Below are 25,387 nucleotides of genomic sequence, written 5' to 3' on the forward strand. Positions count from 1 at the left end.
GAGAGAGAGCCATCTGGGTTGTCAGCACATTGCAACTGCTTGGCTACTCCCAGCATGGAGCTGTTAGATCAGTGTCCTTGTAGGTTTAGATAGCAAGGGTCAAACAGCCCCTTTTCCAGGCAGCCTTGATTGGTACGACATTCCTGCCATGAACACTGCCCTTTGATCACACCCATGTCTCACTGTGCCAACTGGGCACAAGGGGAACAGCGGAGTGTGGGGACTAACAAGAGAAGCAACATAGGCTGCATGATGGGATGTCGGCAGCTTTATTCTGAAATCAGTACAAACTGGAAGATACAGAAAAGCCCCACCCCAAAATGTAGCAGTGTACACATCATGTGGTCCCATCTGCCAGACCAGCCTTCTCAGGTTCTCTTGGCTTGTGGGACCAGCTGGGACCAGACCACCTCTTCAGAACCACTGACCATCTGTGGCCTACCTAGAGAGCTTATGCCACCTTTCTCTCATCCTTGGCGAAGTAAAGGACTCTGAACCCGTTTTTAACTTCAGCATCCTAAAGCCCCAGGACCAACACCAACAAGGGTATATAGTTAAGTACCTTTGTGCCCTCAGCCAGTACCACCCTGGCCCCCACTGCTTTCTTCCCAGTTCTGTCTTGCCCCTTGTTGACAAAACACTGATGTCTAAGCCTCCGGGCACACTTAGAACATTTTGCAACCAGTCTGGGGAGGAAGTTCCCTGGCTCAGGCAGCGCTTTTTCCACGTCTCTGCAATTTCTTGTGTATGTTTGGGATGCGAGGGATATAGTGTCAAGATTTCCTAAAAGAAACTGATGCCTCAGAAATGTAGAGGCCCTTAAGGCCCAGGGATGCTCTCCCTCCACAGAAAAATAGTGAAAATGTCTGCCTGCTCTAGCTCCAGGGGCTCCAAGGAGCAGGTGGAGGTTGTGGTCAAAGAGGTTAAGTCTGGGCCAGCCCTCCTCAGAGGCAAGTCTGCACAGCAGGAAATGCCTCACCAGAGGAGCCCTTGGACACTCCAGACCATTTCACTACAAACTTAGGTTTGAATCCTTTATTAGAAACCATGCAAACTTTAATACAAAAAATACAAGTGCAATAAGAATCTGTGTCGATACAATTCCCAGGATTTCTCATCATTGCAGCCATCTGACCCACATGAGCAGACTAAGCTAGGATGACTGCCCCACCTAAGGCTGGTCTCCTCTCTCTAGGCAGACCAGACGGAAAGTGGGATGGCCTGTCTCATGTGTTTTATTTTTAAATTTCCACACCTGATTCCCCACTGTTCACATGTTTTGGACATCTCAGGCTCCTCTGGACATGAGGGTTTGGGTGTCTTGGTCTTCATATGTAGGCTTGGGGATTCTGACCTTCATTCCTGTTTCTCCGGCCCTTGTTTTGTATCGCATGGTTGACTACCAGATCCCAGGGAATGAGACAGATGCCAAAACAGCTTCTTGGTTAGAAAAGAAAAGCAGCATACACATACAATGGGAACACAACCAGTCCACACTGACCAGCCCTAGTTGCCCAACTGTTCACTAGGCCATAGCCCCGCATCTCACTTCCCTTCCTACAGGGCCCCAAGTTGCCTGAAGCATGGCAGCCCCCAATGCCCGACAGCCTCCTGGGTGGAGACTCAGGACCACCCTCCCTGCATCCTTCATCACCTACTGAGAACTCTCATTTAGACATGGCTTCAACCTGTAAACTATGCCACCAGTTCATAGGTTATTGGGAAGGGAAAGAAAAAGAATAAAATAAGAAAAAAAGTGAGGCAGCAGCTAGGCAGGTACGGTAGGCAATGGGGACAAATGGCACTGACTCCTAACTAATTTGGGTCAAGGCAGCAAGAGTGCTTGGTGCCACCTACATGGTGGTCTCCACTGAGGAGTCAGAGAGGCAGTGGCTTAGGGGATACAGGCAGCACTGGTCATCACATGTAATCCACCTCCACTAGTCCCTCCAGGTTGTCCCAGGGAGGAGGGAGAGTATGTCAGTTTCTTTTGGGTTTGGTCCAAAAAAACCAAACAGGAGGCTGGAGTCCGGCTCCCCCTCCTAGATCCTATGGGATCCCACCAGACTCCACTCCCCTCCCAGCTTTCTCCATGAAGCCATGGTGTGGTGATGGGACAGGAATGAAGTTGGAGCAGGGTCCAGCAGGGGCAGGAGGAGATGTGGAGGCAGGGCTGCTGCTGCCCTGAGCAAGCGAGGCAGAAGGAAAAGGGGCCTACAGGGTTGCCCAGCACTCAAGAGCTCACAAGTCTAGTACACAGCCCGGGAAAGGGAGCCAAGAGCCCGGGAGCCCAAGCTGGGGCCACCAGGGAAGTTGGGGGGTCGGGAGACAATGTCGGCCCCATGGTCGGTGCGGGCCCTGGCATTTGCCCGGAACGTCAGCCTGTAGGTCTCAATCTGCAGTTGACACGGGAGGAGGGAAGGGAAGAGGGCAAGAGGGGACAGACGAGAGGGAACACAGGGGAGACGGAAGACGAGACCAGAATGTCATCATTAGATGCCTGGAAGATAAAAGGTGACTGTTAAAATTTAGGGCACACTCCAGTCAAAAAACAAAGGAGTTTCAATTTTCAGCCAGTGACAGGGCCCCTGGCTGGCCCTTAGGCCAAGCCCAGCCACTTACTTGTCTCCTGGATCTGGCTGTCCAAGGTCTGGGGCTCCCTTTGATCACCACCCCCTGACAGGGTGGCGTGACCACTGAGGACACAGGCTGAAGTAGGGGCGCCAGCTTCAGGCGCTGCCTCAGAGACGGCCAGCTCCTCCCCAGCAGGAGGGCTGGGACATGGAGGGGCCTCACTGCCACCGCCCTCAGTCTACAATGAAACAGTGGGGGAGACAGTGAAGGGTCAGTTGGGGAGGGAGTGGGATGGGGTGATGGTGATGGATTTCATACGTAGTACCCCCTCGCATGCCCAGCACCCACTGGCTGTGGACTAGGTGATGGTCCCTCCTCCCCCAAAAATGACTCTCAAGGCTTTAGAGCAGGTGGGCTAGTGACACTCAGGGGTCTCATCTGTGGAACTCTGTGAAGCCTCTCTATGGAGAGAAGCATGGGGACTCTTACCAATCAGAACAGCAAGCCTGAGGGGCAGGCTCACTGCAGTGGCCTAGGCCCTGTGCTTAGAGAGGGGTCCTTGGTAACTAACTGGGCAGGCTGTCTGCTCGTTTATGTGGTAAGGTCTGCTAACACTGCAGCTTCTATGCTCTCCATTCTAGGGCCTATGGACACAGAGGAGGCAGGAAGAAGGTATCTGAAGTGTGTGACCCAGGGACACTCCAGGGGCCTGTTGGGCTTTACAGGAAGAAGTCATCTTGGGGACATTGAACATTGCAGTATGAGGAGTCAAGTTTGAAAGAGGGCACAACTGTAGGAGCTTTCCAGTAAGTTGGAACACCTGTGCCCCAGAATGCCCAACAAGTGACAATGGATCTCCTCCATTAGTTGTTTTAAGAATAGTCAAAGAGACAGACTGGCATATCAGAAAAGAAGACAAGGAATAACACAGAGAGAAAACATAAAGAAAAGAGTAGCCGGGCGTGGTGGTGCACTCCTTTAATCCCAGCACTGGGGAGGTTGAGGCCAGCCTGGGGCTACAGGGAGACCCTGTCTCAAAGAGGAAAATAAGAAAGGAAGGAGGGAGGGAGGGAAGGAAGGAAAGAATAAGACAGGTCAGAAAAGCCTGGGTGTGAATTCTGGTCTGCAACCACTTCCTGTTATGGCCTTGAACAAATACCAAATCTGTAATGTCCCACTGAGAAAGACTGAAGAATGACATCTTCACAAGGTGGTGAATGTGTGGGGGAGGTGGGTGGGTGTCACAAACTGAGAGCTTGTAGAGCAAAGATACCCAAAACGTTCACTGGAGTGGACCAAGGGTGGGAGACCGAGGATGGGAGAAAGGATGGCTGCAGAAGGAGCAGCCCCAGGGAAGGCCCAGAGGCCCCAGGGAAGGCCCAGAGGCCCCAGGGAAGGCCCAGAGGCTGCTTGGAAGCCTATACTTGGAAGCCTCACTTTTCCTTTCTTTATGCTTGGAAGCCTACAAGACCCTGCTCACACAGGTCTTCCCATCCACCCATGACAATGGAAGGGAGAACAGACAGCATCTTGGCACATGAAGGGTCTCACATTACTGTGGAAGGAGGGAGGAGGGAAAGGAGAGGGAGGAAAGAGAGGAGGGGCCCAGCCAGCGTTAAATATGGAGGTAGTATGCCCTTGCCTCAGTTCTCTCCCAGAGATTGAGGCAGGATGGGCCATGAACAGGCCCCCTAGAGGACAGGACACACTAGGCCTGCTGCTTCTGGTAGTTGAAAATGACAGTCAGGAACTGAGTGTAAAACTCCAGCTTGCCTTGTCATCTGTGTCCAGCCCACAGTCCCTCATAAAATGGCTGGGATGGGCCCAATAAGGCAGTCCATGGCTCTCAGGAACAGATTGTGTCACTAGCCAAGAAGTGGCTGAGGCCCTGCACCTCCTCTGCCTCACTCTGGACTAATGGTGATGGAAACAGCAATGGTGTGGCTGAAGATATGACTCCTGAAGAAACTGAAGGGCAGTGACAGACCTGTGAAATCCCTGATCCCTGCTCTTTTGTCCCCATTGCCCTAGCAATGCCCGCTCTGGTCAACCACTTACTACCTTCACGGCACCTCCTGCAGGTAGGTGGCCCACATTATCAAGGGATCCAACCTTGGCCTGGGCCTTCTCCTTGAAGTTCAACTTCTGACTTTCAATCTTGACATCTCCTCCACCTGAAACATAAAGGAACTGATCACTGAGGGTGGCAGGAGAACAACCCTGTTGGCAAGGCCAGGAGCCAGGAGCCAGGAGAGGAATCTCAGCTTGGCCTCGGATTACTTATCTGCCCATCTAGAAATAAGGAAAATATGACCTGCTCCAGGATGGTCTAAGGACAAGTGAGGCAGTGGTGACCCTGCCTGTCAGCCTGTGGTAGTGGGAACCTCCCTAGAAGGGAAGGCTGTCCTCACTACCACTGTAGGCCCTGCTCTGGGCCAGGTGGTATTTCTTTCCACAGCCTCCTTGATCTCTTGAGTTCCCTGTCAGCCAGGGTCCTGATTCTCTTTTTATGGCTGCTAAAGCTGATACTAGGAAAGAGAAGTGGACTTGCTTTTAAAGGCATCTCGAAGCTATAGATGGCAGGGTCACAATGTGAGTATTGCTTGCCTGGGTCACGCACGGAAAAGGAGAGAGTGGCCTCAGGAGTTGAGAAAAGGTCAACGGGACCAGGTTCAGGCTAGCTCCAAGATCAAGTACTCTCAGGCTGGGGTGGAACTGTACATAAGCATATACTGTTTAAGACTGGGGCTCAAGAAGAGGACTGCCCTCTGCAGCCCTAACCCTCTGAGTCTTCTCTCCTCTTCCATCTCCACTGAGCTCACATCTACCTGTTTTCCTAATGAACTCTAGGTCTCCTTCTCCCTATAGCTGCTAGCCCTGACAAATACTAGGCGTCAAGTCACTCCATGCCACTAGAGCAAGGAGGCATCTCATAGAAGTGAGTTTTTCAGATTAAAAGGGAGTGGGATAAAAGATTAGTAAAAAACAAAATGGTTTGGTCTTTTACAAAAGAATACACAGTTAATTACATCTCATAATACTAACTCTTAGAAGGCTCAGGCAGAATTCCCACAAGCTTGAAACCATCCTGGGCTACTGAGTGAGACATTGTTTTAAAAAAAAGGACCAACCAAAAAAGTAAAACAAACCAACAGAGAGGGAAGGGAATTTCCTGTGCCTTCACTTTAACTGGCCTAGGGTAGCTGATCTCATGAGACATCAGTTCTGCTGACCAGTGTGCTAGCTGGTGTAGTAGCAGTAAGACCTAACTTCTAGGTCTGCTGTGGATCCAGGGCAGATGAACCAAGGCAAGTGCCCAGGCTCTGCTCAGAGGCCTCTGTGGAACATTGGGCCAATAATGCTACTGGAAGGAAAAGCTAGTAGTTTCAGGAGCCAGGACAGGAGCCAGGACCTTAGGCCTAGATAGCATTCCAAATGTTCTTCCTGTTCCTGTTAAGGCTAAGTGTTGAGGGCTGGGCTTGGGAGCATCATTTGCTGCTGGATCTGAGAAGTGAGTCAGAACCACCACTCCAGCACTAACTACTGGAATGCTCATCTGGGAGGCTGGCCCATGCCAACAGCACCAGGCACATTAGCACACAGATGGTCAGGAATAGGGTAAGTATCAGCAAGGGAATGCCTGTGCAAATGGCCCTAACAAACTGTTCCTCCTCCAATTGAGAGGCAGCAGCCAACTGCCATTTCTGGCAGGGATAGAAAGCTGTGCTGTTTGTCAGGTACTCTGGGTGGGATGTGGCTCAGAGTTGCTTGTGTCTCTCTCCCCTCCTCTTCCTCCTCCTCCTCTTCCTCTTCTTCTTCCTTCTTCTCTCCCTCTGTAGGATAGGCTCAGAATTGTTTTCTAATTCTCTCTCTCTCTCTCTCCCTCCCTCCCTCCCTCTCTCTCCCCCTCTCCCTCTCTCTCCCCCTCTCCTGAGGTGTTTGAATGAAGTATGTATGTTTGTGGGTGTGTGAGTGCTGATACTTATGCAGAAGCTGATGTTCAGAATCATCCTCAGCTGCTATTAACCTTATTTACTGAGGCAGGGCCTCTCAAGGGAACCCAGAGCTTGCCAATATGTTTAGTCTAGTTAGCCAGTTTGCACTGGGGTTCCCACCTCTACTTTCCAAAGGCTGGAATTATAGTTGGGTTGCTATGTCTACCTGACATTTATGTGGGTTCTGAGATCCAATCTTCACACTTGGGACTTGTGAGCCATCTTTCCTGAACTGGCTTTGAATTATTATAGCATGAAACCCTTCACAGCCAGAGGGCTGTCCAGCTGATCCATGCAGGCCCACCTACCCAGGGAGTCCCAGCACGCAAGGGTGGTGCCACTCACCAGGCTTGTGCTTGATATTAGCTTTGGACCCGCACTTGGAGGAGACCTTGGAGATGTCCACTTTCTTGTTCTGAATCTGAACCTAGGAAGAATAGGAAGCAATTACCCCTCAGAGAGAAGGTGCCTGCCAGGGCCAAACCCATCCTACCTTCATGATCTCCTTCCAGTTTTTTTTTTTTGGGGGGGGTTCTTTTTGAGACAGGGTCTCCCTGTAGCCCTAAGCTGGCCTGGATTCGCTATGGAGACCAGGCTGGCCTCGAACTCAGAGATCTGCCTGCCTCTGCCTGCTCTGAGTGCTGGGATTAAAGGCGTGCGCCACCACACCCGGCTTCCTTCCAGTTTTTCTCTCCTTTTGTAAGTCCCTTTTAGTCTGTTTAAGGTCAAGGAGACCTAAAGTGCTTAAAAGAGTCCATGATGTAACCTGACCCTTCTCATTTCTGACATGAATTCCCAGCAGACTAAGCCACTACCCTGCTCCTAGCCTCTCCCTCTACCTTCCACAGAGATCTTCTCCCACTGTGCAGGGTTCAAACACCAATATCAAGGTTCTCCTGAAATGTCCCTACTACCCATTTTTTGGTTTCTTTGAGACAGGGTCTCCCTATAGCCCTAGATGGCCTGGAACTCAGAGAGATCCACCTGCCTCTGCGTCCTGAGGGCTGGGACTAAAGGTGTGGGCCACCACACCATGTCCTTTTTGTTCCACTTCAAAAACTTACTATCAATTCCTTGCCCAGAGAACTTCAGCTCGGACTAGAACTTCGGCTTCTTTTCTTATTGGCTGATGCAAAATAATTGATACTATCCTATCTAAAGCTGAGTAAGCCCAATGCTACTGCTCAGCACTCACTCCAGATAGGGCATTTTTGCAAACACAAGTGTCTGCAACCCTGACACCTCCCTCGGGCCCAATGCCCAGATCAGTTACCTCATTAAAGACTGAGGCTGTTTTCAAAATCTTCTGTTTACAGTTTGATATAAGATTACTTTTGGAAGCACCATGCTGATAACCCACTGGCAGAGCTTTTGTGGGTCTACCTCATCATATCCTAGCATCAGGTGTTTTCATTAAAGAAAAAAACCTTGCTGCTTTATGAAAAAAATACATCATTTTAGCCATCATTATTAATTTACTTTGAGACGGGGTCTCACTCTGTTGCTGGCCTTTGCCCCCAGCACACTGGGAATGCGGGCAAGCACCACCTCGCATGGATGCTAAATCCTTTATTCAGGCTAACCTTTTTCTTTCTGTTTTGGTCCTTTTGAAACAGTCTCTCTGTAGCCCCAGCTGGCCTGGAACTCACAGAGATCTGCCTGCCTCTGCTTGGGAATAAAGGCATGAGCTACCATGCCTGGGGTCCCAGGCAACCTTTTTCATGTACTGACTAGCCATTGATGATAGGCCTTGCACTCTCCTGTGAACAGTACCTCCTTCCCACCAGTCAGGGGAAGAGCAGCCACAATCCTGGGTGTTCCTAGAGCCTGTACCCAGTAGCCTGGAGTGCTATGTCTGCAGTGATCAATCTGCTTTCTTGCTTTCTATAGGCCTCTTGCAGGCCTTTTTGTTTACAGATACTGTGCCTGAAGAACCACCAATATAATGAACTGCCTCACAAGATTATTGATCCTAAATGGGTCACAGCACAGATACATACTGTGCTGGAGACTAGTTTGGGTGTCTTTTGGGCTTGGCCCTGCTTCCAATGTAGCCACCATATTTTCATCAGTATCTGTCCTCCAGGAATTCTGGGAAAACATATCAGTACTAGGACTGATGGCATACCTCTTTAATCTAGCAGCAGCACCTACAGACTTGAGTGCTTTCAGGGTTCCTGGATGGGGACTCTGTACTTCCTGGGAGAGGATCAGCTGCTTTTTGATCCTGTAGAAGAGGCTGGCTTTCCAACAGTTTTTCATGCAATGGTCCAATGGGCCCTGCTAGTCACCATTTTGGCTTAGAATTCAATTAGGCGATCTCAGGCCCAATCTTCTTCAGGTAACATGGTCTCAACCAAGTCAAATGACAGATGTGGTGTCTGCTGCGCACCGTCTGAGGCCTAGACTATGTACGATGGTCGGCTTGCCTGAGACAGTCTCACCCTTGCCTCTAGAGCGCTACACATGTGCTGTGGCATGAGAGGAGATAGGGAGTGCCATATACACTCAGCCAAAGCCTCTAGCACACTCAGTTTACTCATCCAAAGAATTACTTTTTTTTTTTCCCCTTGGTAACCCCAGCTGGCCTGGAACTTGCTATGTATACCAGGCTGGCCTTGAACTCACAGAGATCCACCTGCCTCTGACTCTCAAGTGCTGGGACTAAAGGCGTGTGCCACCATGGCTGGCTCTGGCCTGCTAGTTTCAATAGCATGTTTACTGTGGTAGCACTATGGAGGGGCCGACAGAAGCTGTGGAAGGAACCATAGCATCTCTGTCCAGATGCTACCTTCCACCCTGGAAATGTGACCAGACAATTTTCTAAAGTTCTGTGCTCAAGACAGCCTCCTTAAAGCACAGTTACCCTCCAAAAAATTCTTGCTGAAATCATGTGTAGGCAGCATGGAATAATCCCAATAGATGTTAGTGGATGATTATATTCAGAACTTTTACATATATTAAATGAAACAATGAATTCTTTTTTTTCTTTTTGAGAGAGTCTCATGTAGTCCAAGTTGGCCTCAGATTCATGATACTGCTGTACCTATCTCCTCAACACTAGAATTACAGGCATACACTACCCAGACGTGGTTTATGCAGTGCTGGGTATTGAATCCAGGATCTTATATATGCTAGGAAAGCACTCTATCAACTGAGCTACATCTCCAGTCCCCAAAACAACGAATTTTTCTGTCATATACATAAGTGATCCTATTCCCTTAGGATTCCTGTTCATTCACATACACCCAGGCCAAGAACCCAAGAGGAAAAGCTGCTAGGATCAGGGCCTACCTTGGTCTCAGAGGCTGGGCCCTGAGGTACGTACTGTCAATTCAGTTTTACTCACTGCAACTGACCTCATCCCCAGGGGGATGTGTGTCCCATTACCTGCTGGCTAGGTACAGTCTGAGTGCAAAGCAGGCTGTGTGCCAGAAGTGCAATAGTGAGATGACTAGGAAGGAGGTGCAGGTAGGGGGTTGAGTGGGGAAGAAGGAACGCTCTTGACTGTACTCTTCAAAATAAAACTGTAGGCCATGGGCAGAAAGGGCTTCAGCATCCAAGGAAGCAGGGGTTCAGAGTAGGGAAAATGAGAAGGGGGCTGGATGTGGTGGTGTACACTTTTAATCCCAGGCAGAGACAGTCGGATCTCTGTGAGTTCAGGGCCAGCCTGGTCTGCATAGTGAGTTCCAGGCCAGGAGACCCTGTCTCAAAAAGACCAAAAAGGAAAAAGAAAAAAGAATGAGAAGGGTAAGTGAAATAACCCAGTTCAGGACAGTGAGGAAGCAAATGAACCCAAGATAAGTCAACATGGGTCAGTTTCTCTTGATTGGGAGGCAAGGGTAGGGGCTACATGTGGGTGGCCAAGTAACATGCCCCTGAAACAGATCTTCAGAGTCCCACTTGCCTAGGGACTGTCAATGGGACAAGTAGAAAATGCCCAGGGTGTAATTTATACATGAAATGACAATGACCCCTTGCCCTGTCTTTCCCTAGGACCGATTCTCCCTGTGAACTGTAATCACCAGCACCGCCAAAACATAGCAGAGCTAATAAAGAATAGCTGTGTGATAAAAGAAGGGTGTTTAGATGGAAGAGGCAAAAAGGAAAGGGACTAAAAGAAAGGTAAGAAAAGAAAAAGACAGAAGGTAGGAGACTAGAAAGAATAGACATGAAGAAAGGATAAAGAAAAGGTAGGAGCAGGAGGGGGAAATGCTGATTAATTCTGACATCATCATGACAGATTCAAGGATGGGCCTTGGGAGGATGCAGGTGTCTGTCTCAGAGCAGAGATTCCACCAGGAGCTGTGTATGCACACAGAGAAGTGTGTGCATCCCAAGCATAGCCCTAAGACAAGTAATGGGCCTGCTGCCCTCAGGAGTCTCTGACCCAACTGGAGGAAAACCCAGGGAATCTCAGGTATCAGAGTGAGAAGAGACCACCTAGGTGTCACTGATTGTGGGTTAGGGCTCACCAGGATACCCAGTAAAACCATATGGGCCTCTAAGTTCCTTTCACTGGGCTGGACTAATTCTTGGACAGAGTCCCAGCCCAGGCCATTGTGGTTTTGTCACATAGGGAAAGGTGGCCCTCTCCCTCGGGTTTCCCACAGTGGGCTAAGCCTCAGATGTCAACTGGCCAGAGCTCATACTTACATTACCACCTCCAGGGACATGCTTAATATTGTCCTTGGAACCACACTTGGATTGAATATGGCTGTAGCTCACTTTTTTGGAGACTATCTGGACCTGGAGTGTTACAGAACAGAAAAAAACAAAAAGCAAAAAACAAAAAACAACACAAAAGGAGAGGGCTGGTTAGAACTGACACAGCAGGCAGTGAGTCCACATGTGATCACAATTGGCCAACAAAGAGTGTCCTTAAAGTCTGTCCCCACTTTGGGCAGAATGGGGGTAGGAAAACACAGGAAAAAGAATTTGAAAGCAAGATAGGGAGTGAAAATGTAAACAAACAACACGACAACAGAAGTGGTGCCACGCAGTGCTGTGTGGCCATCCTCACTGCTCCTTGGGGCTGGGCTGTGGGGTCCAAGGCACAGACAGAAACGGGCCCGATGCTCACTCAAACACAGCCCCAACTTCTTGCCCTGCCCCTTCTTGGCAAGCTAGACACAAGGTCTCTGGCTTCTTTATGCGTGGGTCTTGCTGCTGTGGACCAGTCCCCACCCTTTCAGTATGGAGCCTAGAACTGTTGCAGCCAGACTCATCCCTGGAAACAAAGGCTGCTTTGAGAATCACTGGGAAGCTGGCTAACAGTACAGATCTGATACCAATAGGAAGGAAGACACATTGCTCATATTTAAAAAAGCAAATGGACACAGGATCCTATACCCGACACCAGGGGGAGCACAAGACACAGCCTCAGCAGCTTCTGCACTTGGCCCATCTGTTCAATGGCTTGAGAAAGTGCTGTGTGGTGGAGGCTTAGGTCTAGACTTAAAAAATAATTGCTCTTTTGTTTATTTTTATGAAATAGGGTCTCACTATGTAGATAAGACTGGCCTAGAACTTGCTATATAGCTCAACCTGGCCTTAAATTCCTGATTCTTCTGCCTCAACTTTATCAGTGCTGGGATTAAAGCCACCAAGCTTGGCTTTAATATTTTAATTTTATGTGTATGACTGTATTGCCTGCATGTATGTGAGTGCACCTGTGTCGTACAATGCCACAGAGGTCAGAAGAGGGCTTCGGATTCCCCTGGAACTGGAGTTAAGGACGGTTCGTAGCCACCATGTGGGTGCTGGGATTCGAAGCCGGGTCCTCTGCAAGAGCAGTCAGTGCTCTTAACCACTGAGCCGTCTCTCCAGCCCGCCATGCTTGGCTTTAAAAGCCCCTGAATCCTTCTTATGTCTAATCCTGTGCCTAGTGAGTTTCATGTGCAAAGACAACAGGCTCAAAGGGTGCTACAATGACGCATAATCTGCAGGGCTCAATCATACTGTGTATGTCTTCAGCCCTGGAACTGAGTAATACAAAGAATTCTTCTTTAGCTCTCTCAAGAATGAATACTTGCCAACCCCTCTCCTCCCTCCCTCCCTGTGTCCTTCTCCCTTCCTTCAGAACTAGAGGCCTTTTGCAAATGATACGACTACCAAACCACGCTGCCTTGCCTATCAAACACAGAGCCCACCCTGTGGAAGTCTCGCCCATACACCTTACCATGCTGCTTCTCAGTTCTTCCTTTCTTCACATTAACAATGAATAGTTGTTAGTCAGCTACTTCCTAATAAGCTCTGCTCTGAACCAAAGGATGACAGTCTTCTAATGATGACCTAGAAGCTACGATGCAGCTTTCTTCGCCCTGGCACTTTCAGGGAAGCAGTTCCTGGGGTTGAGAAACTTTCTATCCTGGTCCCCAAGGGCCAGAGCCCAGACAAGCCAGCTGCCTGCCACAGCAGGTGAGAGGAACCTATTTTCAGGGTGTGGCAGTCACAAGAAGGCACCTGGGGTTTCAGTTTCCTTCTGCCCCCTAGCAGATACTAGCTTCCCCTAAACTGTGTGGGTTTCTACCGTGGATGAGCATTCTAACTTCCAGCTTAAAGATGAACTAGAGAGGCTGATGATGCAGCTCAGTGGTAGAGTGCTTACCTAGCATGCACAAAGCCCTTGGTTAGTTCCAAGGAACCACAAGAGGGAAAATAAAAAAACCAAAACCAAAAAACCAAAACAATCTGGGAATCAGAAGAGATGAAGCTAGCCACATCCCTCAGGAACAGCTTTGTGAGAAGGTTAGAGGACAAGGCTGCAGGCTTCTGAGTACTGAAAGACTGACACTGTCATGTCTCATAAGGAAAAATCTATGTGTGATAGATTTGTATGCATATCAGGTTGAGTTTCAAATGTCAAGGAAGGGCAGTTTTAAAGTTCCTTTTTTTCTTTTTTTTTCTAGCCAAGTACATAGTTCCTAGTGGGGTAATGAGCTCAAAACTCGGTTAGTTTTCAGGGCTGATATAAAAACTGACAGCTGAGTCATCAATCAGAGGAAGGAGCAGGGGGAACAGAGTAGACTAGAAGGGAAAATGACTCAGTCTAGGAGAGAATGGTACCACTTGATCTCCCAGAGGTTAAGTCTAAATAAAACTCACTTTCCCGGCAGGTGGTTTCTGTGTACTTGCAATGGAGCCCGCTGTTTTAGTGGTTGCATTAGGTTCAGGCTTTCCCGTTGTAGCTGCCTCTGTTTTTTTCTCTACTTTGGCCTGGATGGAGATAAAGCGAGGGCAAATTTCAAACAGAGATGAGAGCCCAAAAGCCAGGAAAAAAGAGAGTGGGAGAGAATCAAATCCAGGCCAGGCCTCTAGGCAGAAGCAGCCCATCCTTGTTCCTAGGAAAAAACACATTTCCTACCCTATACCAGCAGAGCTCCCTGAGCAAGGAGCAAGGGAAGAGAAACTGCAGACCAAAGTTTTGAGAAAAGGAAAAGACCACACTATTTATGGAAGAAAGACTCAAAGGCTAAGATCTGATGTGTCTGTCCATGTACACTGTTTGACCACTGGTGATGACATTCTTCAAGTATACTGGAACAGAATAACCCAATCACTAGTCTAAGTTATTCGAGACCTCTTGAATTTTTTGTCCCATGAAAGCCTAAGAAGAGCAAAGATGGGAAGAAGGGACCATCTGTGGCACAGCCCAGAGGCTGGACTGAATGTGCTAGCACGACTACTGTGTACCAAAAGCAACTCTGAGGCCTTTATCCCAGAATGATCCTAGTTTGCCATCAATGGCTAACAAATGTGCCATAATTTTGCCTCATTTCTGTCCCTACCTCAATTTTTTAGCAGTTAAATTTTTTTAAATTTATTTTTATTTTATGTGTATGAATGTTATTGCCTGCATGTACGTAAGTACACCCATGTCATGCAATGCCCTCAGAGGTCACAAGAGGGTGTTGGATCCCCTGGAACCAGAGTTTTGGATGGTTGTTAGACATCATGTGGGTACTGGGAATGGAACCTGGGTTCTCTGCAAGAGTAGCCAGTGCTGACCCATCTCTCCAGCCCCCCTACTCAATTTTTAACAGCTCTAGACTGAAGCAGTTTAAATAGCCTACCCTGGGGGTGACAGTATAGCTCAAGTGCTAGCAAATGACACAGATGAGGCTGTAACTACTCCAGAGTTGTGGACATTCTCAGATGAACTCTGCTTCTTCCACACATTGGGCTCCCAGTGGGTGCTAACAGTTAACATATGATTCTTTTATTTTAAAACATTTACTTGTGTGTGTGGGGGGGGACAAGCACATGTTCTCATGCCACAACACATGTGTGGTAGTCGAGGACAACTTGTAGGAGTTGGTTTTCTCCCTCTACCACGTGGGTCCTGTGGATCAAACTCAGGTTGTCAAGCTTGGTGGCTAGTGCCTTTATACTGTGAGCCATCTTGTCACTCCAGAATGTTCTTAAAGTAAAGTACTGTGGCCCCCTGTTCCTTTTTCCTTAAGGATACTCCAGGGAAAATGGCTTTGAAAAGATATGTGGGTGGGTGGAAGGTAGTGGTGGTGGGTTCATGGCACAGCTTCTCTTGACTACTAGAGGGCTCCCCAATCCTTATTCTGATAGACTCCTCCCATATCATAGGATGGAAAAAGAAGTAGAATTGTGTAGGGTAAGGACCGTAGTAACTGGCTTCAGATTCAGTGTCTCTGCCCTCACAGCTTCTGAGGCTTTCTCTGTGTCCTCTCCCCAACCCCTTGAGACATGGCCTTGCTATGTAGCCCTTGCCGGCCTGAAACTCTGTATGTAGACCCATTTGTTCTTGAACTCAGTGATCCTCTTGACTGCCTCCTGAGTATTAACATTTCAGGAATGAACCACTGTGCCCAGCTCTCTAGAATTTTTATAAAACAAAATAATTTTTCTACCTTAAAAAAAAGAAAAAGTAGGGGCTGGAGAGATGGCTCAGCAGTTAAAAGCACTGATTGCTTTTGCAAAGGACCAGGGTTCGATTCCCAGCACCCACATGGTGGCTATGAACCGTCCTTAACTCCAGTTCCAGGGAAATCTGAAGCCCTCTTCTGACCTCCACAGCATCACACGACACAGGTGTACTCACATACATGCAGGCAAAATAAAATAAAAACAATAAATTAAAAAAAAAGAAAAAAAAGAAAAATCGTTGGCGTGGTGGCACACACCTTTAATCCCAGCACTTGGGAGGCAGAGGCAGGCGGATTTCTGTGAGTTCAAGGCCAGCCTGGTCTACATAGTGAGTTCCAGGAAAGCTGGGGCTACAGGGAAAAAGTAAAACTAAACCCCAATACACAGAACAGGAGTCCCTCAGACTGAGTTGGGAAGAGAAAGTACAGAGCTCAACCCAGCTACTGCAGTACAAAGCCACTCCAGAGCCCAGACTGGATTTCCCTACTGCTGAATGCAATGTCTAAGAGGCCTCCTTCTTTGGTGGCTGGTGTGGCAGAGAAGCAGCAGAGGCCAGCATGCTAAAATTCAAGTTCCCTAAACTCACCCGGCCTCCTCCAGGCTGATGCTTGATGTTTTCTATGGAACCAACCTTGGAGCGGACATTTTTCAGATCAGGGGCAGAGGCAGAGGCAGTGGTGGTTAGGCGGCTCAGCCTGGGCACAGAGAAGCTAGGCTTAGCCAAGGTGGGCTTCTTGTCCACAGAAGGCCGGGAAGGTGCTGACGTGGGCTTGACTCGCGTGGAAGTCATTCCTGCTGGGGGTGCTGCCCCTGTGGAAGTGGTGTTTCTCTTTACAGAACTGGTAGAGGTGGTCTTTGAGCGACTCAAGTCAGCTGCAAAAAAGCAAGGGTTCATGGGGAAAAGAAAAAAGAGGATCCTTAAAGCCATGTAAGGAATAGAGGTTCATTAGGCTTCAAGTTAGGTCAAATTAAAGGAGTATTACCTGGTGCAGACTTGGCAGTCATCTTCTTGACATCAGCAGGTTTTCCCTCAGTCTTAATGGCTGCACAAATAAATTGATTATGTTTAACAAGAACCTACTGAATGGTTCATCCAAATCTAAGATTTATCACTCATTTGACAATTACTGAATGTCTACTTTGAGCCAGGGACTGTGCTTATTTCTGGAACATAGCACGACATAAAGACTGTGTTCTCATGTAGCACAAAAGGCCAGGCTCTGTGTCTGGTGCGCTCCTGTCTTGACAATCACTTTCATATGGCTTTAGAAGTAGCTTGGGAAATATGCCTATGAAATTAAATTGCCTGTTTCTTTTGTGCAGTGCTGGAGACTGAACCTAGGATCTCATACATGCTAAGAAATGTTTATTTATTTATTTTTTAAACCAATGGTGCTGCACTCTTAACCTGAACCCACGGATACAACATACTGGGATCTGTGGAGTCACTAAGAAAGGAATAAAGAACTCTGAGAATTCAGGAGAGTCCCCTTTGCTCAAGCATTTTCTAAATATATACAACTGCTAAAGCTCACATGGAGATGATGACTTGTTCAACACTAGACCTCCCTAACTGCCCCTGTGAAATGTACCACACTGAGCTGCATAAAGGTACAGTGTTTTGGCTACATCCAGAAGCAAGGCCCTGTTCTCTTCCCACAGGGTCTCATGAGAAGAGCAGGCAAGTACTCACTGCTGGGTCTCTTAGGCAGGGGTGTGGCGGGGCTTCGACTGCCTGGTCCAGTGGAAGTAAGAGTTGCAGGAGATGTGGTTTTTGAGACTGCTGGGGTGGTCTTGGGTCCAGGTCTGAGGGCTGGGACAGATATGGGCTTCGATGGTGAGATTCGCTTTTCAGAAATCTTAGCCTCTGCAGTGGGCTGGAAATGGGAAATTGGGAGTAAGAGCTGAAGATCAGCAATGGCATGTACTAGAAAGCAGAGGCACTGTGGACTTGGCAGTGACTGACATGAAAATATTACGGTTCTAAGGTCAAAGTACTATAGAAAACTGGGGCCAGGTGGTTGATACCTGCAATGTCAGCACACTTGGGAAGCTGAGGTAGGAGGATGGTCATGAGTTTCAGGGTAGCATAGGCTATACAGTGAACTAGAGACCAACCTGGGCCAGAGTAAGACTGCCTCACAAAAACAAGAACAAAACCCAAGAAAGTCATTCAGAACAAGCAGCCATGTAAGGGTGCTGTGTGATCTGTGTTTAGGAAGCAGAGTCAATCTACTTCAGTTCAGTGCAAATAAATAGCCCTGAGGGTGTACCACACCACAACCTAGTTTTGCTTTGGGATCTACTGCAAAACAACTGACCAGATAAGATTAAATAAACATGAACCAGAAACCAAAAATTATTTTTGCCTACCTCAGCCATACTTTTGGCTAACATGCACCCAGAGAACCTGGACAGTACAGCACTCTTGCAGATGAGTGGCTACTGGTCAAATCTGGGTCAGAGCCTGAGCTACAGCTTCAGTCTGGATCCTAACTTACAGTATGTTCTTGGATAGATCAGAGCACAGCATTGCTACAGCCCAACTGGAGAGCATGTGGTATTAAGGAATGGAGGATGGAGAGACTGACAGCAGAATGGTGGTGAGATGGGGCAGGCCTGACCAACAGCAAAAATAGGATACTGTTTAAACAGAGTCAGTTAGGAGAGTGCTTAGAAATAAATTAAGGGGCTGGAGAGATGGCTCAGTGCTTAAGAGCACTGGCTGCTCTTGCAGAAGTCCCAGGTTCCTAGCACCCACATGGTGGCTAACAACTGTCCTAACTTCAGTTCCAGGGGCTCCAACGCCCTCTTCTGACCTTCATGGACATCGCATGACATGTACACCTACCTACATGCAGGCAATACACTCATATACATAAAATTAAATAAAAATTAAAAAAAAACAAAAAAGAAATAAATTATGGGCTGGTATCCAAACAAATTAAGTCTTACCCTGCCTATACAGGTTTGTGCCTGGTTCCATAAATGGAGGTGCTGAGTACAGTATGAAGAAACTGAGGAGCAGAGTCAGGAGCACTGATTCCTTCTCTGCTCTAAAGGTCTGGGTTTAAAAAAAAATTATTTATGTATGTCACATGTGTATGGATGCCCATAGAGACCAGAAGAGGGCATCAGATCTAGAGCTGGAGTAAGAAGTGGTTCTGAGTTGCCTGATGTGGATGCTGGGAACTGAACTTGGGTCCTCTAAAAAGCAGCAGGCATGCTTAACCACTGAGCCATCCCTCCAGCCTCTGCTTGAAGGTGTGAGGACCAAACCAAACTATCAATATAATTACTATGATTCAGAACTACCTAATGTAGTGTTACTAATTTGCTAGTCAGAGTAATAGTGATAAAGGAATCTCTGAAGGATGTGGCATTCATCAGACACCAGGATCTTGGCCTCATAAGCTATCAGAATAGACTGCCCTTATAAACAGTTATTCTGCTGTTTCTTGATTGACATGTTCTTCTCTGTCAGATCAGAGAACTATTTACTTTTTGGAATAGAATGTTTCTCCCTCTTTGCTTCTACAAATCTTTCTACCAGTATAATGGGAAAAGTGACTTTATTATACTCTAGTTCCTAACCAGTTTCTTAAAGTATTTTCATCTACCTTTTATCTGAAGGACAAACAACAGGAAAACTTATAATGTGGGTCCACCTCCTTTTTGCTCTGTAGCTCAAATTGGCCTTGAACTCAAAATCCTCCTGCCTCAGTCTCCTGCTTGCTTTGATTACAAGTATGTCACCATGTTTGGTTACACATCTCCTCTTTAAGGCAGCTACCTAAATCTTAAAATGCTGTTTAAAGGCTATATAGCAAAAAGTCGTAATAAAACAATGTTGTGGAGGCCTAAGCATCAGAAATGGAATTAGACCCCAGGCTCAAATCCTGTCTCTATCACTTATTAGCATGGACTTTAGGTGATTTAACAGAGCTTAAGCTTCCTCAATTATAAAATGAAGACAATAATGTCTACATTATGGATGATTGAGACTATTCAATGAGTTAATGTATAACAGGAACTAGTACAATGCACTTCATTTTTGCTGTTAAAGAGTGAAACTTCACTAGATACATCTCCTTATCTCTACACCCTCTTCCTCACCAGGAGAAGCTGCTGATAAAGCCCTGGCAAGGGCCTGCTTGCCCATGATACCAGTCACCTTCTCGGCATGTCCTTAATCAAATAAATTGTTTCCTACAGATCCAAAAAGGGAGCCACCTGGACAGATAAGTCTCAGAAAGTATTATCATTTCTCATCTATGATAGGATTTCTCAGTTTCTTGGCCAGGTTTTCAATTTAAGACTACAAATCCTAGGTTCACTTTAAAGATTAACCTAGAACACTATCCTGTTAACATGGGAAACATTTCCCATCATGAATTTAATGATACCACTAGGCTAAACTAAAGGCCTTTCTCAAATAAAATCAGAGCTTAAGGAAGGCAGCCAGAGCCTCCACCCAGCCAACTCCTTCTCTTGGAACACTGAAAGGGAAGGTGGTTCTAAATGTGACCGGTTTCTGGGCAGCAAAGAAAGTGTGGGTGACCTGGAAAGGCAGACCATTAGAAGTAGCTCAGTGAGAAGTAGCCTAAAGCTAAAGCAAAGTATATTGTGGCAAAAGACCAAAAAACAACAACAACAAAAAAGCAAAGTACATTGCTACATGATGCTGGAACCTGCTGAGCTGGAAAAGTCAGTATGTTGCTAAGAAATGAGTAAAATCTATTCTGCAGTATGATTAAAGAGATAGGCAAAGATTGAATTTGATGTGAGAATTGTACCCCAAACAGCATCTGATTAGTATGTATGGTAAAGAAAACTTGTTACAAAGTATATAAAATAGGCAAACATTAAGGAACAGTTGAGAGAAAGAATAAAAATGATGGAATACTGCCTCTAACCAGGACAGAAAAGGTAAAAAGAATAAAAGGTTTTAGTGTTGAGGCACCATTGATGGGCACCCACACTGACTTTCAAAGCACCCATTCCCTTTTCCCTCACCCATTCCCAATTCTACCAGGTCATCATCTGGCGGCAACAGGAACCTATCTATCTACCTGAAATTCAGAGGGGACTCTTAGCACAGAATTTGGGTGACTACTTACCTTTGGCTTCACATCTCTTGCAGGCAGGGTGGAAGGCCTGGCAGTGGCAGCAGCAGGGCGTTTGGGTGGGGCAGCTGGTACTGAGCCTGAAGCGAGGCTCATGGGTTTTTTATTCAACCCACCAGGGGTGGTGGGAGCTGGCTGCTTAGGGACAGAAGTGGGCTGTGTTTTGGCTTTCGATGTTGAAGTCTTTGCAGGTTGAGTGGTGGCCAAAGGCTTTAAGTTGATGGTTGGTGTTTTACATTTTTATTTTTATTTTTTTTAAAGACCAACGTCAAACACAGAGACAAGAATAAAAACAAAAAAAGTATAAATTGCACAATTCAAAGTAAAATTATAAGCAATGAGGATCAGTGCAACTGAAAATTAGCATTCCTTTCTTCTGAGCTCAGTAAATAGTGGAGTGACACCAGGGTGGAGGGAAACAAACTGCATTTTCTTTTTCTTTTCTTCTTAGTGTTGGGGACTGAACCCAGGGTCTTCACATGCTAAGTACATGTTCTATTACTGAGCTATGCCCGTAGGTCTATAGAAATTCTTTCTTAATCACAGTTCCAGAATTTCTAGTGGTTTGGGTCCTAAACATTTTAAAATTCAATAACAGCTTTCATCATTAATTAACTTCTTCTGGTGGCTATAAGAATTCTAAAAATAAAATTACCAGCAAGTGATTAAAACATTATTATTTGGATCTTTATTTCATTTATTTTATGGGATCTCGCTATGTTACATAGGCTGACACCCAAATCATGATCCTCTAGCCTCAGGCTCCCAAACTGCTGAGATTATAGACATGGTCACCGAGCCCTGCATTTAAAGACTATCTTGATGAGACAATATAATTATATCCTAAAATGCAGCACCTGAGTGTTTAATAAGTACAAGTTTCTGAAGCTATGATCCATTTTTTAAAACTTTATTTCCTTCTCATGAATATACTTCAGAATACATCTACAATTACTTTTTGTTGTTATTAAGAGGAAGAAAAACACCTATATATTGGGTATGGTAGTGCACACTGGTAATTCCAGCACTCAGAAGAGAGAGGCAAGTGGATCCAGGGTTTGAGGACAGCCTGGGCAACATGTAAAAACCCTATCTGAAAATACCATGGGCTGGGGTTGCTGCTCAGAGGCAGAGCACTTGCCTAGCAAGTAGAAGGCTCTGGGGTTCATCTTCAGCACAGTAAGCAAACAGAAACCTCTAAAAAACATTTTTATACATATATATGATGAAAAGGTAAAGGCAGAAAATTTAACATTTGGGATATGATAAAATGAAAATATATTTCAAGGCACAACTAAATTTGAAAAAAGACTTGTAACAGCTCAGAAAAAAAGAAATTGCATTCATGATTCAAGCAATAATAGCAAAAGGTTCTGTTTTTTAAAAATTACAGCAAAAGATAACTACCATCCATTCCAGCACCTACCTTTGTTTTCTTTTCTGGGCTTGGTGGTAGCTCCTTGTTTGGTGGGGTAGTGATGTCATTTCCGGTCACACCAACATCAGCCTTTCCTTCTTCTTGCCTGGCTATTCCTAAGGTGTGGGGAGTAAATCGGAATTATTCTAAGCAAATGTGTTTTTATACCCACTTTGAAAATGCAAGTTTTAATAGACACAGACCAGTAACTAGCACTCCATTCTGAAGAACACTGCAGGGCGATGCTGCTGAAATATGGACAAGATCCCAGGCTCTCTCTGGGTTAGAGGATGGTTTGAGGGTTCCCAAGAGCTTGTCCTGTGCTGAAGCAATCTAAGCAGGATTTGCACTGTTGATCACTGAAAGGAAAACAGCCCTTAAAGTTTGGTTTCTCTTCCCCTGAAACCTAGCAAAGAGCTTCTGACACCCAGACACCAGCTCCCAGAGTACAAAGGGGACAAAAATCCTTTTCTACTGGAGTCTATCTCTTAGAATAAAGGTTGCTGAGAGATGGGGCAAGAGCCAGATCATCCACTGTCCTTCCCTTACTTCCTTTCCCTGTAAAGAACCACTTTACAGAGGATGTGAGATTAACCTGCTTGAGTTCTAGCAGTGACCTAGATTTCCAACAAGGCTGAGGAAACCCATGGAAACAGACCCTGGGTGAAAATAAAGTCACCAGCCTAAGGCAGCACAAACTCCTCTCTTATGGAAGACTTACTCCAGATTTCAATGGACTATGCCTGCAAGTATTAAAATACTATGAAATTTGAAAGCCTATTATAAAAAAGAACTTTCTGATTGGCACAAAATCCAGAGTCACAAAAGATTAAGAATAAAGAAAAACAAAGAAAATAAAATCCAAAGGCAAATGCCAAACAGAATATTTGAACCTCATACCAAACACAAAGAGAATAAATTATTCCTATAAATCAATAACTCTGTTTTTTAAAAAAGAGATCATTTGAGACAGTTTCACTATGCAGCCCTAGCTAGCCTGGAACTCAGTATGTAGACCAGGCTAGTCTTGAACTCAAAGAGATCAGTCTGCCTCTGCCTTTTGAGTGCAGGGATTAAAAACATGCACCACCATGTCTGACTCAATAACTCTTTTGTTACTCATGTTAGCACTCAGGAGATGGAGGCAAAAGAAGGATGCTGAGGATATACTGCTTACCTAGCATGCACAAAGCCCTGGGTTTGGTCCCCAGCACCATATAAACATGGAATAACAGTACCTGCCTGTAATTCCAGCACTTGGGTCTGTGAGTTCAAGACCAGCCTGGTCTACATAGCAAGTTGTAGGCTAGCAAGACCTATAATGAGAACCTGTTTTAGAAAACAAAACAACAGGGGCTGGAGAGATGGCTCAGCAGTTAAGAGCCTTGCAGAAGACCTGGGACAGTTCCCAGCATCCACATGGTGGCTCATGACTGTCTGTAACTCCAGTTCCAGGGAATCTGATGCCCATTTCTGACCTCTGCAGGCACTGCAGGAAAGGATACACTTACATATGTGCAGGCAGAATACTTTATGTATATATAAAATAAGAATAAATAAACCTAAAAAATTTTAGAATTCCATTTTAGTTTTTAAAATACTGCTTTGGAGCACATGTATAGTTTTCATAGTAGCTGCTGTATTATCTACAGTACACATGTATTACTGGTATCAAAGTTTACTCTGAATGAACTACTGAATTCTTACTTCCATTTAAGATCCTCTAACCCATTTTGATTTTTTTACAATGCTGCGGATGGAACTCAGGGTCCTACATATTCTAGGCAAGCACTCTATCACTGAGCTACATTCTGAGCCCCGACCCTCTCCACTTCATTTACTTATTTTTTTTTCTTGGTCTTTTGACACAGGGTCTTCTGTAGTCCCAGCTGGCCTGGAATCACTATGTAGATTATGCTGGCCTTGAACTCATCCACCTGCCTCTGCCTCCAGTGTGTTGGAATTAAAGGCGTGTGCCACCACACCCAGCTCACTTTTTTTTCTTTTTTCTTTCTTTCTTTTTTTTTTTGGTCTTTTTGAAACAGGGTTTCCTTGTAGCCCCAGCTGGCCTGGAACTCACGATGTAGACCAGGCTGGCCTCAAACTCACAAAGAGATCCACCTGCCTCTGCCTTCCAAGTACTGGGACTACAGGCATGCACCACCATGCCAGGCTTTCTTTTCTTTTCTTTTTTTAATAACCACCTGATTAGAAGAGGCATTTCATTACACCTTTAACATATTCAATAACAATTTCCAGAGCAAAAATACATCTCTTTCAAAAGTGGCTGTAAATTTTTAGGTTCACAGTTGAATTAATACAGTTATACAATATTGAGCTCAGTATAAACCCCAGGAAAGGTGCTGGCACCAGGACACCAGAAGCTATGCAGCCCAGGGAACAAAGGGAGGTCTGCTTTTTATTCTTTAAATCCTTCAGAAGTCAGAAGAGAATGTTGGATCCCATGTAACTAAAGTTACCAATGGGTTACTCAGTTGTTAGCTGTCATGTGGATGCTGGGTATCAAACCTGGGTCTTCTGCAAGAGCAGTCTGTCTCTTAACTGCTGAGCCATCTCTCCAGTCTCAAGCATGAAGACCTGACTTTGATCTCTAGAACCCATAGGAAAATGCCAGGCATAAACTGACATGTGCTTTTAATCCCAGTACCAAGGAGGTGGAGACAGAAGGATGCCTGGGACTTGCTGGCCAGCCAGTCTAGCCTAATTGGTGAGCTTCAGGCCAAAGAGAGACCCTGTCTCAAGGAGGTGGATGGTGGTCCTGAGATGATGCCTAAAGTTGTCCTCTGGCCTCTTCATGCATATATATGCGTACCTGCATACATAGAACAGGTTAAAAAATATAGACATGCATAAAAAAATAAAATGTCTTGGTCTAGAGGGATGGCTCAGCAGTTAAGAGCACTGACTGTTCTTGCAGAAGACCTGGGTTCAAATCCCAGCACCCACATGGCAGCTAACAACTGTCTGTAACTCCAGTTCCAGGGGATCCAACAGCCTCTTCTGTCCTCTGTGGACACTGCACGACATGAGTGCACTTGCCTACATGCAGGCAATACACACATACACATAAAATAAAAATGAGAAAATATGTTTTAAAAAAAGCCAGGAGGCGGTCAGTATGTTTTATGCCCTCTTCTCTATTCCATTGTTGTTCTTTCACTTCTGAATGCCAAGCCTCCTCCCCTTACATCTTCTCTTTTGTGAGCACTTCCTTAAGCTATTTCTAAGGGTCACTCCACTAGCAACAAATACTTAGTTTTCCTTTATCTAAGATCTAAGAAAGTCTTTCTTTGTTCCCAAACAGTTTTGCCAAATATAATTTGCAACTGTCAATTCTTTTTTTTAGCACTAGA

General features: G+C 46.1%; 1 protein-coding gene across 15 annotated transcripts in view; it reads right to left on the bottom strand.

Annotated features, from left to right (window-relative positions):
* Positions 1-1,020: 1,020 nt before the first annotated feature.
* Positions 1,021-25,387, bottom strand: part of Map4 (microtubule associated protein 4) — a 59,773-nt gene continuing 35,406 nt past the window's right edge. For 3 of the 15 annotated variants that reach the window (XM_017797520.2, XM_029562315.1, XM_029562338.1), the window contains 11 exons: positions 22,023-22,129; positions 20,591-20,806; positions 17,164-17,347; positions 16,454-16,513; positions 16,057-16,343; positions 13,677-13,787; positions 11,226-11,318; positions 6,915-6,996; positions 4,636-4,748; positions 2,623-2,812; positions 2,254-2,500 (listed from right to left, as the gene is read on the bottom strand). In XM_017797520.2, coding sequence (XP_017653009.1) covers positions 2,493-2,500; positions 2,623-2,812; positions 4,636-4,748; positions 6,915-6,996; positions 11,226-11,318; positions 13,677-13,787; positions 16,057-16,343; positions 16,454-16,513; positions 17,164-17,347; positions 20,591-20,806; positions 22,023-22,129 — 1,451 coding nt within the window. In that variant the 3' untranslated portion in view covers positions 2,254-2,492. Of the gene's footprint in view, positions 2,501-2,622; positions 2,813-4,632; positions 4,749-6,914; positions 6,997-11,225; positions 11,319-13,676; positions 13,788-16,056; positions 16,344-16,453; positions 16,514-17,163; positions 17,348-20,590; positions 20,807-22,022; positions 22,130-25,387 lie in introns of all 15 variants that reach the window. The other 12 variants (XM_017797518.2, XM_017797514.2, XM_008830802.3 and 9 more) reach the window with 7 other exon arrangements.

This window comes from Nannospalax galili, unplaced genomic scaffold (genome assembly GCF_000622305.1).
Source record: "Nannospalax galili isolate Female #2095 unplaced genomic scaffold, S.galili_v1.0 scaffold1050, whole genome shotgun sequence".
Classification (NCBI taxonomy): Eukaryota; Metazoa; Chordata; class Mammalia; order Rodentia; family Spalacidae; genus Nannospalax; species Nannospalax galili.